This window comes from Protopterus annectens, chromosome 1.part0 (genome assembly GCF_019279795.1).
Source record: "Protopterus annectens isolate FY-2018-M chromosome 1.part0, PAN1.0, whole genome shotgun sequence".
Lineage (NCBI taxonomy): Eukaryota > Metazoa > Chordata > Ceratodontiformes > Protopteridae > Protopterus > Protopterus annectens.
The window spans coordinates 827129649-827141876 of NC_056725.1; the positions used below are offsets into that span (position 1 = coordinate 827129649).

Consider the following 12228-nt stretch of genomic DNA (forward strand, 5'->3'; position numbering starts at 1 on the left):
AAAACATAACGTAAGCAAACAGCAAGCAAAAGAGAGAACAAATATTCGGAGCTGATGACTAGGTGACCAGCTCCTACCATCTTGCCTAATGAGCAATGTAATTCAACAGCTGACCACTTTGGTAGCCTGATTATTCCCTACACCAGCACTGTGCAGTGGGTCAATACTTTGGCCATCTATGGTCTGATTCTTCCTGAGTTTCTTAATCTTCATAAACTTAATTCACAAATTTCAAATGTTATTGTATGCAAAGGCACATTTTGTAAAACAAGTTCTCGCTTACTCCAATTATAATGTGATTGTTGTAATCATGAAAGGCAATGCTGATTCCAGTTAATGAATTTTAACTTTAGTATCTCTGTCATTCAGGTTAAGCTGAAATGGCCCTCTCATCTCCAAAACTGCAACTTGCAATAACTGCTGGAGCAGCTGCAGCTGCTGCTGCTGGTCTGTGGTGGTGGTACATGTCTACGATTAAAAATAAAGCAAAGGCAGAAAAAAATGCCCTAACTGCTGAAAAGAAGCCATCAATTACACTGATGGGTAAGCTAGTTTTTAAAAGTAATTATTAGTCATTGCTAGTTACTTGCAAAAAAAGTAATCCAGCTTGCTTTCTGTGCATTATTTTAACAAATCACTATAGCAACTGGTGATTAATGTAAATTTATATTATTATGAAAGTAAATGAAATTAATAGGAAAACATTTTTGAAATAGTGTCACATTTACTCAGTATAATGATTCGGGCAGATTGTAAAATGAGAAGCAATTTAAAGAGGTATTTTAAAGTAAAAATATACACTGGGGTTTTCAAATTATTGAGGGGTGGGCAGTGGCAGTGATCCAGTTTGATAATCTATTTACCAGGAAGAGGAATTTCATTTGACTTCTAGTAAATTCTACAAGAAACAATGAAGTCCAATCAATGGAAGCACCACTAAATGACAGACAAATTTTCTTTTTTAGAAAATAAATAAATCCATGGTACCTGCCCTGGTCGAGTATATTCTGTCACCCTAAAAGAAGAAATATCACTGTTAGCAGTAGATGAATATATGGCAATAATGCTTAATCTTTTACTAGAGGTGATGCACACACCTAAGATAAAAAATGTTCCCCCAAGTAAATGTGGAAATAAATGCAAAGTGGCAACTAAATACCAGCTGACCTCTGTTCCACAGTAAGGAAGTTATGGAAGTGGCAACAGAAGCCACAGAAATATTTATTTCTCAGCTGGAAGACTCCGTGTAAACTATGTTGATAGGGAATATGTCAGAATGACATCACATCACTTCTGTTTTGGCTAAAGAGATGGAGTAAGAAAGCACGCCTTGCTTACTCAGTTGTCAGCAAGGTTCTTTACACATTGCCATTAACTTCTAAACAAGGCCAAGAACGTGGAAATGAATCATGTGTAGCACACAGGACAGGAGCTGTAATTGGCTGTGTGGAAAAAACTCAATGATAGTAACTGAATTTTATTCCACTAAGGGAGAAGTGACAACTGGAATGCTATTGGTACTGGTACCAGTCTTGGCGTACCAATTTATAAATATTTTATGTTATGTCATCAGCAATAATGTTGCTGCCTCATAGTGCTAGGTTTACCTAGTTCAGTTCCTAGGAGGGGGACCTTCAGTACAGATTTTACATGTTATCTTTGGTCCATAGAGATTTTATTCCACATTCCTAAGATATGCTGATAGTTGAAATGGCAATGCTTCATCTGGTGTGTGTGTGTGTGTGTGTGTGTGTGTGTGTGTGTGTGTGTGTGTGTGTGTGTGTGTGTGTGTGTGTGTGTGTATGTGTGTGTGTGTGTGTATCCAGTGTTTTTGTGAGTGTGTGTGCACCCCGAGATGGCCCAGTGCCCCATCCAGAACTGTTTCTGCTTTAATCCTTCTACTACTGATTCCAGCCTTCTCCTCTTCTTCCTCACCACTGAAGCCACATGTAAAATAGGCATCGAAAATGCATGGCTGCATATATGATTTGATGAGCAGAATTTTTTGTTCACTGATGTCATAAAAGGTTTGTAACAGGTGGCAATGTATATCAAGAAGGCATTGGCGAAGTTTAAGGTATGTTGGGAAGTATAGTGGCTGGGATTTCCTGTAAGAAACTGCCCTTGGTAATTCATTCAGGATATGTTCATGCTGTGTGCATTAGATAGGAAAGGAACACTATATCTTACAGATATCTGGGGTGTATAGTAATATATGTTACTCATACAAAAAGTGGTATCATGACTCCTTTGCAGGATAAAACAGAAAAAAAGGCAATCACATCCTTATATGTGAAAGCCAGTGGTGTAGTTATAATCACCACTGCATCACAAACTGCTTGCTCTTACCTAATATATAAGTAATATATATGTATATATGAAATGTGATGTGCTAATTTACACTTTTAGTTTCTTTGAGACTGCTTAAATGAAACTATGGTCAACTTAAAAATCATGGCCTTTATTTTAAACCAAAAAGAGTTCATATGCATACAGGAGAACAGGTTCACTTTACCTGGTAGCACATGCACATAGAAGACAAAAGAGCACAGTAACAGTACATTGGTGATAGCAAGACTTGGGCTTAGCCTAGTGTTCTAATCACTTTCACTATGGCTCACCGACATACATTTCCACAGCGAGCCAGCTGCCGAACTCTACTACTTGAAGCCTACATTCCTCACATGATAACTTCCCTGGCATGCAGGACCCTGAAAGCTAGAAGATGGTGTCATGCTCTGTTAAAATACACCTTTTACTCATGAGAGATGTGGAGACCAAGGCTCACTACTCCTCCATTCAAGCAGGACCATGAAGAGAGGATGGTATTTGAACCCAGTTCACCAATTCTTCAAGTAGTAATGAATCTTCTCTCTTCTAAAGGAGTGGGGGTGAACCACAGTTTTCACATGTGGTTGATATGTGTAGGATGGCTGAACAATATTGATGATAGAGACTGCTTTATCATTCAACAATCCTTGATATTCAGGACATCCCTGAGTTTGACTAACAGTTTTACCATGCTAGTCTTTACAAATCCAAAAACTGTCACTCTAAGGTGAAAAGGTAGCGGATTGTACTTAAAATGGTAATAACAGATACATTTTTTATTCAGTTAATACTGCAGATAAGTAGAGTTATAGGCCTCTTTTACTGTAAGCCATGGATGTTAATTCCGATTCCGTTGTTCTGTCAACCTTTCAAGTCAGCAGCACTAATGGTTGAAAAAGTATTCCTTCTTGTCCATGCCTATGTATGTATTTCTCCCTGATGTTGGAAGTAAGAGGCTGAGAGCGATGTTCAACAGTCAAATGCAATGTCTGGGCAAATTTACTTGCTCATTACCTTGCGCTATTTGGACAATGCATCTTGGTGCAAACCATGCTGCTCTATTATTATATCAGGTGATATGCAATAGTATAGCAACAAGTCACTGATTCTATCCTCACGTTCATCCTAGGTTCATAGGTTCATAGGCGTGTACTAGGCTAAAAGCCCTGGAACTTTTACAAGCCTAGCCCATAGAAGTGCACTGGCATTGTGCTACCCATCATTAGTTCACAGTGCCTCTATCAAGTAGGGCCACTGGAGTGATCCCCGGGGTAAACTTTCTATTTCCCATCCACTCATCAAGATTTCTCTTGAAGAGGGCTAGTGAGGTGCTCTGCTTGACATGTATGGGAAGTCTGTTCCAGAGCATGGGCAGTCTCTGGGTTATGAACCTGTCCCTCCAGCATGTTCTGTTGATTGTGGTAATGGGGTTGAGGTCTCTGGAGTGTGTGGTGTGGAGGGATTGGGATTTCTTTAGAGGTAGTATTTCTAACAGAGCTGTGTCAGACATGGCTTTGTAAGTCAAGCAGAGATCGCCTCTTAGTAGACTATATGAGACAGAGAATAGCTGGAGTTTTTTGAGTCTGTCCATGTAGGAGATGTGTTTAAGGCCTAGGATCCTCTTCGTGAGGTACTTTTGTGGCATCTCCAGTTGTTTCAGGTGTCTAGTGAGGTACATGCCAAATGGGGCATTATACTCTATGATTGGTCTAATGAGGGAAAAGTAGAGAGAAATGATGACCTCTTTCTTCCTGGATGCAAAACCCTGGATCCTGTACATTTTGCATAAGTAAAATTCCTTGTGCAGCATAGTTGAGCAGTACACATTAAAAACAAAAGTGCAAATATGGGGCTCAAACCTTGGCCTATCACGACTTGCTTACTCACTCTTATGGATCATATTCCCTTACACTAATTTCTGGATGTTTTTCTATGCCATTTTGTAGGTTCTGTTCAAGAAGAGCCAGGCAGTAACATGACACTGTTACTGGAAGGTAGAGCGCTATGCTGGACATTTAGATACTGATGAGATTTGTAGAAACTGGAGTGGATGCCTACAGTGGTTTGTACTACTTCATGAATTCCTCTGGTGTCTAAGTGCCATGCTATAGATATTTTTTTTTCACTTTAGTTTCCTTTTTCTATTGGCAATTCTTCCCATTCCTTGGCTCCTCCCCCTCCCCCCAATGACTTCCTCCATCCTCCTACTTATTCCACTTCCTCCTCCCATTCGTGCAGTTCAGTTCACTGATTTGTCATTTGGCAAATGAACCATGTCAACCAGAGACACTCTTGTCATTCATTGAATGGACAGTTGTCCTTCTCTAACTTGTAGGGAACCCGTTCTGAACAAATGCAGCTGTTTAATTCGAGCAGTACAAAAATGGCCTTATTTCTAACATTGTAAAATCTGTTTATATGTCGCCTTTTTTCACTCATTTTTTGTAAATTACAAACTGAAAGCTGGGCACTTGACAGTTTCTAAAATAAATTTTAAAAATGAAACAAAAGAGCAGTTGCGTCTGCATATGTTTGTGCCGTGGTAGCATTTTCTTGCTCAGATTAAATCATCTTTTTTGTATGTTGCTTGCATTCAGAGATTTAAGAAGCAGTTTTATATTGACTGTTTCATGCTGTTCCTGGCAGTTTTTAGTGGTAGCTGGATATACTGTTTGCTTGTGCATGCATTCACACACAAATTAAAGTGCTGTTTTCATTGTTAAGATGTTAGCTAACCCTCTAGGATATTGCAAGCTACTACTTCACATTCCTAATCTGTTCATTCAGGTAGATCCCTGTGCCCTGTGAAGCTTCACTCTTTACCTCTTTAATTAATAGCAGACTGTGTATTATTGCCATATTAGTATAGCTGGATGCATTGTTGTTTTTTTTTTTAATTTCAACATTTATTTATTTATTTATTGTTTGTTAACAAGGTTGGTACAGCTGGACTTGTGACCCTTTTTCAGTGGAGACCCAAGGAGAAAAGCTCCAGTACATAGTATAAAATACAGAAGTTCATAACATTATAAAATACAGAAATTCACCACATTACAATAGACAAGATGAGTTACATATCACAATTTGTACAGAAATCACAGTTTTACAATAATATATATACACTACATTACAATTAAGAGGATGTCAGTTTGAGAGTATGTGTAAGATAAGTCATAGGCTTGCATGCAAAGAATTTTTAAGAAGGATGTACAGAGAAAAACCTATGACAATTTGTTAGTTTTGACAAAGAAAAGTTGATATAGGTGAGGAGTTAGTGGTGGGGGTGTTTTAGGTGGGAACATGTGAAGGACATTCCCATTTGGATGACAGATGGGAGAAAAGCATGGATTTGAAGTTGTTATGGTTTAGTATGTTACGTAGTGGGGGATAGAGAGTTCCGCAGTTTGGCTATGGTGTAGGATAGTAATAGTTGGCCAGGTGGGTATAAGGGTTTGTGTACTTGCAGGAGGTTTTGGCCTTTGGATCTCAGGGGGAGGCTAGGTGTGTAGGGTATGAGAGATTTGACAAGAGAAGGGCATTCTGTTGGTTTGAAGATGAGTTTGTGGGCTGTTGTAAGTTGTAGGTATATTAGGTGGTTGGGGAGTTCTAGCCAGTTGAAGGTGTGTAGAGAGTGGCAGTGATGGGAAGAGTTCTTAGAATTGATTGCAAATTTGCAGATTTTGTAGTAACAAGCTTTGAGCTTGGAATGAAGACCAAGTTGTAGGTTGAAGAATAGGGGAGCACCATACAAGAGAGAGGGGAGAAGGAGGGTAAATGCAAGGGTTTGTCAGGAGGAGGCGGTGAGGTAGCAGTTGTGTCTGTAGAGGAGACCAATTTTCTGGTGGGATTTTTTGATTGTGGAGAGGATGTGGGAGTTGAATTTTAGGTTTTCATCAATGGTAATGCCAAGTAGCTTGGTATTGGGAACGATTTTTAGATGGGTGTTATTGTGGCTTTTGATGGAAAATAGGTCTCTGTTGAATTGGGAGGTTTTGGTCGGAGTGAAAATCATTAGTTTTGTTTTTTTAGCATTTAGGGCTAAGTGATTTGATTGCATTCATGATTCTATTTTGGAGAAGGCTATTTGGGTTTTGAGTAGAAGTTTGGAGGGGCAGGAGGCTGAGCAGATGATGGTGGAGCCATCAGCGTATTGGATAACTGAGGCATCAGGGATGGAGTGGTGGAAGTTGTTGATGAATATGTTAAAGAGGAGTGGGCCCAGTATTGATCCTTGTGGAACTCCTGTTAGTGTAGGTAAGAAAAGGGAGGTTGACTCTTTCCATTGCACAAAATTCTCAACAACACCTCTCCACTCCTTCTGAATACAACAGGATACCAATGTGTAGGACTCCAAACACAGAAAACAGCTACTGATATAATCCTTTATTCTAGCACCTTGGTAAAAAACACCTTCATGGAATAAAACACATACAAAATAGCCATCCTTATATAGCACCTTCTTAATTACTGCCAATTTATCAATTATCTCATAAAATATTTCTTAAAGCAGACATTTCCAATTCAAATCATTATTCAGACCTTTTGGAATCATTGTACCATATTTCAAAATGTAAACAGTTTCTCTATACATTAATTTCTGTTTTAACAATTCTTCACTAATATTCATACTATCAATTTGTTCTAAAATAGTACATTCCAAGAAATCAATATTGCTATTATGAAACATTTTAAAATGCGTTGCAACCATTTTTTTCTTCCTTGCAGTTTTTTATGCCCCTTAGGTGTTCCATACATCTTGTACGGAATTCTCTTTTTGTTTCATCTATATAATACATTTGACAGGGACACCTCATTGCATATATAACCCCCTTACATCTGCATGAAAACACACCCCTAGATTCAAACTTGATATTGTTGATGTACTGGAAACTGGATACTATATGTGTACAGACCCTGCAACCACCACAAGCTATTGTTTCCTTAATACAGGGCACTGTAATCAATTCTGTCGTTGGCATAACAAAATTGCCATGCACAACCATATCTGTTGGCGCATGGAGAGGTAGCTGGAGAACCAGGCTAAGGTTGAGGGAGAGAGGTGCAAGTTTGAGAGCTGGGACAGGAGTAGGGAGTGGGAGATGGTATTGAATGCCTTTGAGAGGTCTAGAAATAGTGAAGATACATATTTGCTGCTGTCACATGCTAGGTTGACTGTCTCAGGAAAGGAAAGGAGGGCTGTCATGGGGCTATGGCCGGGGCGGAAGCCGTGTTGAGTGGGAGAGATGAGGTTGTGCTGGGTTAGGTATGGCATGAGTTGGGAGTGGATGTTTTTTTCTAGAATTTTAGAAAGAGGAGAAAGTATAGCTATGGGCCTGAAGTTGGTAGTGTCCATGTTCTTACCACCTTTGTGGAGAGGGATTACGAATGTATGTCGCCAGATGGTTGGTACATAGGATTCTTGTATAGATCTATTTATAAGAATAGATATGGGATAGGCTATTGATTCAGTGGATAGTTTAAGGAAATTTGCTGGAAGGTTGTCTGGGGCATTGAAGCATGACTTTAGCTTTAGCAGTAGTCTTTTTATAGTGTTAGTGTAGACAGGTTTAAGGGAGAAGAGGGGAGGAGGAGGAGGAGGATGAGAGGGGGTTTAGGGGGCAGGGTGAGGGGGTTGTGTTGGTGGGGGGATTAGGGAAAGTGGAGGATAATTTAGCTACACAATCTATAAAGAATGTGTTGAATTTTGTGGCTGTTTCAAGACTTAGGATCAGAGCAAGGGTTGTCTTAATTACCGGGGTTGAGTCTTGAGGAGATGGAGGTTCAGAATTTATTTGGGTTAGTTGAATGATTGGATTGCAGTAGTAGGTTTTGCAATCTTTTGTTATTAATCTTTTGGATAGGTTATGTAGATGTTTAAATTCTTGAAGAGTGCTGGGTTTTTTCTCTTTTTGGTACTATTTCCACTTATTATCTCGTTGATTTATTATCTGTTTAGTTTCCTGGGATAGCCAGGGGCATGGATTAGTTCTGATGCATTTGGACTGGAAAGGGGCTGGTTTATCTAGTAGAGTAAGGAAAGTATGGTTAAAATATGAGACAGCGTTATCTAGTGGAAGGCTTCTTAGGGGAGACAAGTCAGTAATCGTAAGGCATTCTGAGAAAATTTCAGGCTGAAGGAGACTAGGTTGCAGAATTGCTTGAATTGGTGTTGTTTTTCTATGTGAGAGGGTAGGCGGTATATGAAGGCTGGTAAGTGGTCGCTTAGGGGGTCTGGTATTATACCGGTATTAGTGGTATGGTTGGGGTGGGTTGTTAATATCCAATCTATGATGGTGCCGGAGGTACCATCTTTATTGGGCCTGGTTGGGAGGTTTATAAGTTGGGTGAAATTGTAAAGGTTGATTGAGTGAGTTGGGGTTTCTGAGATAAAGGAGGCCCAGTTAATATTCATATCACCTTTGATGTTGGAGCTAAACCAAGAGATGATGTATTCTAGTGTTCTGGTATTGTCTCCAGGTGGGATGTAGATGGAACAGATGCAAATGGATTTGTAGTTGTTGAGTTTTAAAAAGCCTGCAATCATTTCAGCATTGCCAAAGGTTGGGATGGGGTTGGTGAATGGAGTAAAAGTGAGAGTGGAGGGGTAGATAATAGCTACACCAACTCCTTTTCTCTAAGGTCTATCATTATGTATGATATGGTAGCCTGGGGGAGGATTTCATTGTCTTTGATGGAGGGTTTAAGCCAGGTCTCAGAGACTGCGGTTATATCAGGCTGGTTATGAGAGAGCCAGGTGTGTAGGTTGGGAATTTTATTACGGAGGCTTTGTGCATTTAGGGTGTTGAGGCAGATAGACTTGGGTTTGTGTGGTTTGGAAGTTGGGTTTGGGTGGGTAATGCTGGGGTTTAGAAATGGGTTAGGGTGGATGTTGCCTGAGAGTGAGAGTGAGATATGGGGGAGGAGCTGCTTGAGGAGGTTTAATGGGGATATTGAAGTATGCTTTTGCTGGGGGAGGGTTTTCTTTGAGAAAGCACTTAGGGTAGGGTGTGGTGAGGGTGGGGTAAGGAGTATAGTGTGTTTGAACAGATGGGATGGGCTGGAGGTATAGAGTTCTGGGGAGATCTGTGAATATGTGTGGGAGTTATTTGGGAGGTTTAAGGTGGTGGTATGTGTGGTTTGAGGTAGGTGTGTATTGGTGGGCAGGTTAAATTTGGTAATATAGGTTAGGGATAATAGCAGGATAGTAGTAATATTTGTGGGTGGAAGGTAGGCATTGTTGTATGTGTGTGTGAGAAGCGGTGTGTGTATGGAAGTGGGAGGGGCTTGGTATAGGGTGTATGTGATTGGGGTAGGTGTTTGTGAGGTGTGGACTGAGGAAGTACAAATGTAGATGTACTGGGGTGGGTGGGATTAGGGGGCAGGGTAGGGGAGCGGAGTGAGTACGCAGGGTGAAAGGAGCAGGATAGAGCTAATTTCCAAAATGAAGACAATCAGTGAAGCTGTTAATTGGGAAGCTGTGGTAGTAAGTACGGAGAAGGTTGGTTCTATCTTGCCTTGCTAGGTTTTATTTGAGTTTGTGCAGTATGCATTAAATGCCTTGTACTATGCTGCCATCTGATGGCTTAAAAGGGGAATGGCAGACAATTTAATTCAATGTTTGAACATAGAATCGCTGACAAAAATTACGAGGATAGAGATACCCTTGGGGCAGGTCTGCGAGTGTGCAATCCACTACAGTCAAGAAACATATAGCAATAAAGTGCAACTGCAAAAACACAATAGGTTAGCACCTACACTGTGTGAAAAACTGGGAAGCTCTTCCTTGTTTAACTGGCAATAGGGTTTCAGGGAATCCAGAAGAAAGAAGAAGCAGTCCAAAGGAATGCAGCTGTTAGATGGAAAGTAGTTACATATGGAAGTCTGAGACTGTGTGAAAAATTGGGAAGCTCTCCCTTGTTTGACTGGCAATAGGGTTTCAGGGAATCCAGAAGAAAGAAGAAGCAGTCCAAAGGAATGCAGCTGTTAGATGGAAAGTAGTTAAGGATAGAAATCTGAGACTGTGTGAAAAATTGGGAAGCTCTTCCTTGTTTGACTGGCAATAGGGTTTCAGGGAATCCAGAAGAAAGAAGAAGCAGTCCAAAGGAAGCATTCTGTTCAAGCTGAAAGCTGAGAAAAGGTCAAGTGCATTCACTGATATGGTGTAAACCATTGAATACATGCAGTGTGAAAATGGACAATAGTGCACTTTGTTGTCGATGAGGGGATAGGAAAGAGGCTTGCAGCTCACAGTTGGCAGAAAAATGTGTTTCTTTGGGTAGGGGACTGTGATCACGAGTAGGAAAGTGTTAACATTAGAACAATAAAAAATTTGTGGTCACACATTTATGTGTATTGTTGAAGAAGAAAGTTACAATCCCATCCTTTCTTTGCACAGGCACACGCACACACACACACACACACACACACACACACACACACACACACACACACACACACACGCACACACACACACACACACACACACACACACACACACACACACACACACACACACACACACACACACACACGCGTACATTTCAGTAATGCCTTCCAAGTGGCTAATCAGGACACAACCATTTAGAAGGACTTTTGATTATTTTCCACTATAAAAAAGCATGAATATGTGCATGATAGTGGCATGCTAGGAACCAAGTTGGCAACTGACACACTAGGTTGGAGAGAAAAAACATGTGGGACTGGGAGACAAAGTTGGCTTCATCTTAAAATGAGGACGGTAGTGCATGTGCTAAAATTTGGTACCAATGCATCTACAGATGAGAAAATTACTTGCAAATGAGACATATGAACCTAATGACATAAAATACTTTAAAGACAGGTTTTACTTTGCCCCACAAGACATTTGTTTTGGCTGTGCCTTTGCAGGTTATCTTGATAAAAGTATTTGCATAATTAGTATAGACTCACACTCCTTACTCCTCCACAATTCTCATTTTCTGATTGGTTTGTGATTCACCATTTCCAATCAACTGGAAAATGACAATTTAAGTAGAGAAAAGTCAGGGGCTTTTTTTGTCAGAGAGGTTTGGTAGCAGTGTGATTAGCAGGTCCATTCCACACTCCAAAAAATGACTGCTTGCCCATGTGGCTGGAACAGTTATATATACAAAATATGGCCATAAAACTGCAATATTCATCAGAAGTCCAGTGGTGAGGGAATGTATCACATACGTGGATCAAAATGTTGAAGAAAAGGCTAAACTGCACTATAGAACATAGAGGGTACTAGTCCCAAATTCCGTTGTTTTCTTCAGTTACTGCAGTGTAGCACCGGCCACCCCAACTATAACGTCATGCCGTTGGCTACAAGCTATATATATATATATATATATATATATATATATATATATATATATTAAAACAAGAAAGCACTGTAATAATCAACTCCTGTGTTGTTTTATCTATTAAACACAACTTTAGTCATTCTGTATACTGTTCACTGCTTCTGACCTTGAAATGGTGATCACATTTGTATGTTTTCTGTTCTGTGCTTCTGAACTTTGACATGTTCACATTTCTATATTTTTCTGTTCTGTTGCTTCTGTACCTTCAGTTGTTGTTCACATTTGTATATTTTTTTCTGTTATAAATAATGATGATTAGTGGAGCTTTTCTCTCCAGGCCTCCACTGACACTAGGTAGCTCACCCATTTGGAATGCTGTGGTAAACAGATGTAAATTTATCAACCAATCAAGCAATAAATAAATATCCTACTTAGCCTGTCCTAAAAAGCTGTCAAACCTACCTAGCTGGAGTAATCTAAGTAATTCTAGAGTCCATAGATTTGAAGAGACACTTTCAAAAATGTAATATTAAAAATAATTAAAGGGTTCTATTACAAGTGCAATGAAGAAAAACCAAGATTTCAGAAATAA

At 39.8% G+C, this 12228-nt stretch overlaps 1 protein-coding gene across 1 annotated transcript in view; it reads left to right on the forward strand.

The window, feature by feature from the left end:
* The first annotated feature begins 380 nt into the window (after positions 1–380).
* LOC122801569 (protein kinase C epsilon type-like) overlaps positions 381–12228 on the forward strand; it is a 109312-nt gene continuing 97464 nt past the window's right edge. The window contains exon 1 of the mRNA XM_044071014.1: positions 381–543. Within this exon, the coding sequence (XP_043926949.1) occupies positions 381–543 (163 nt within the window). The remainder of the gene's footprint in view (positions 544–12228) is intronic.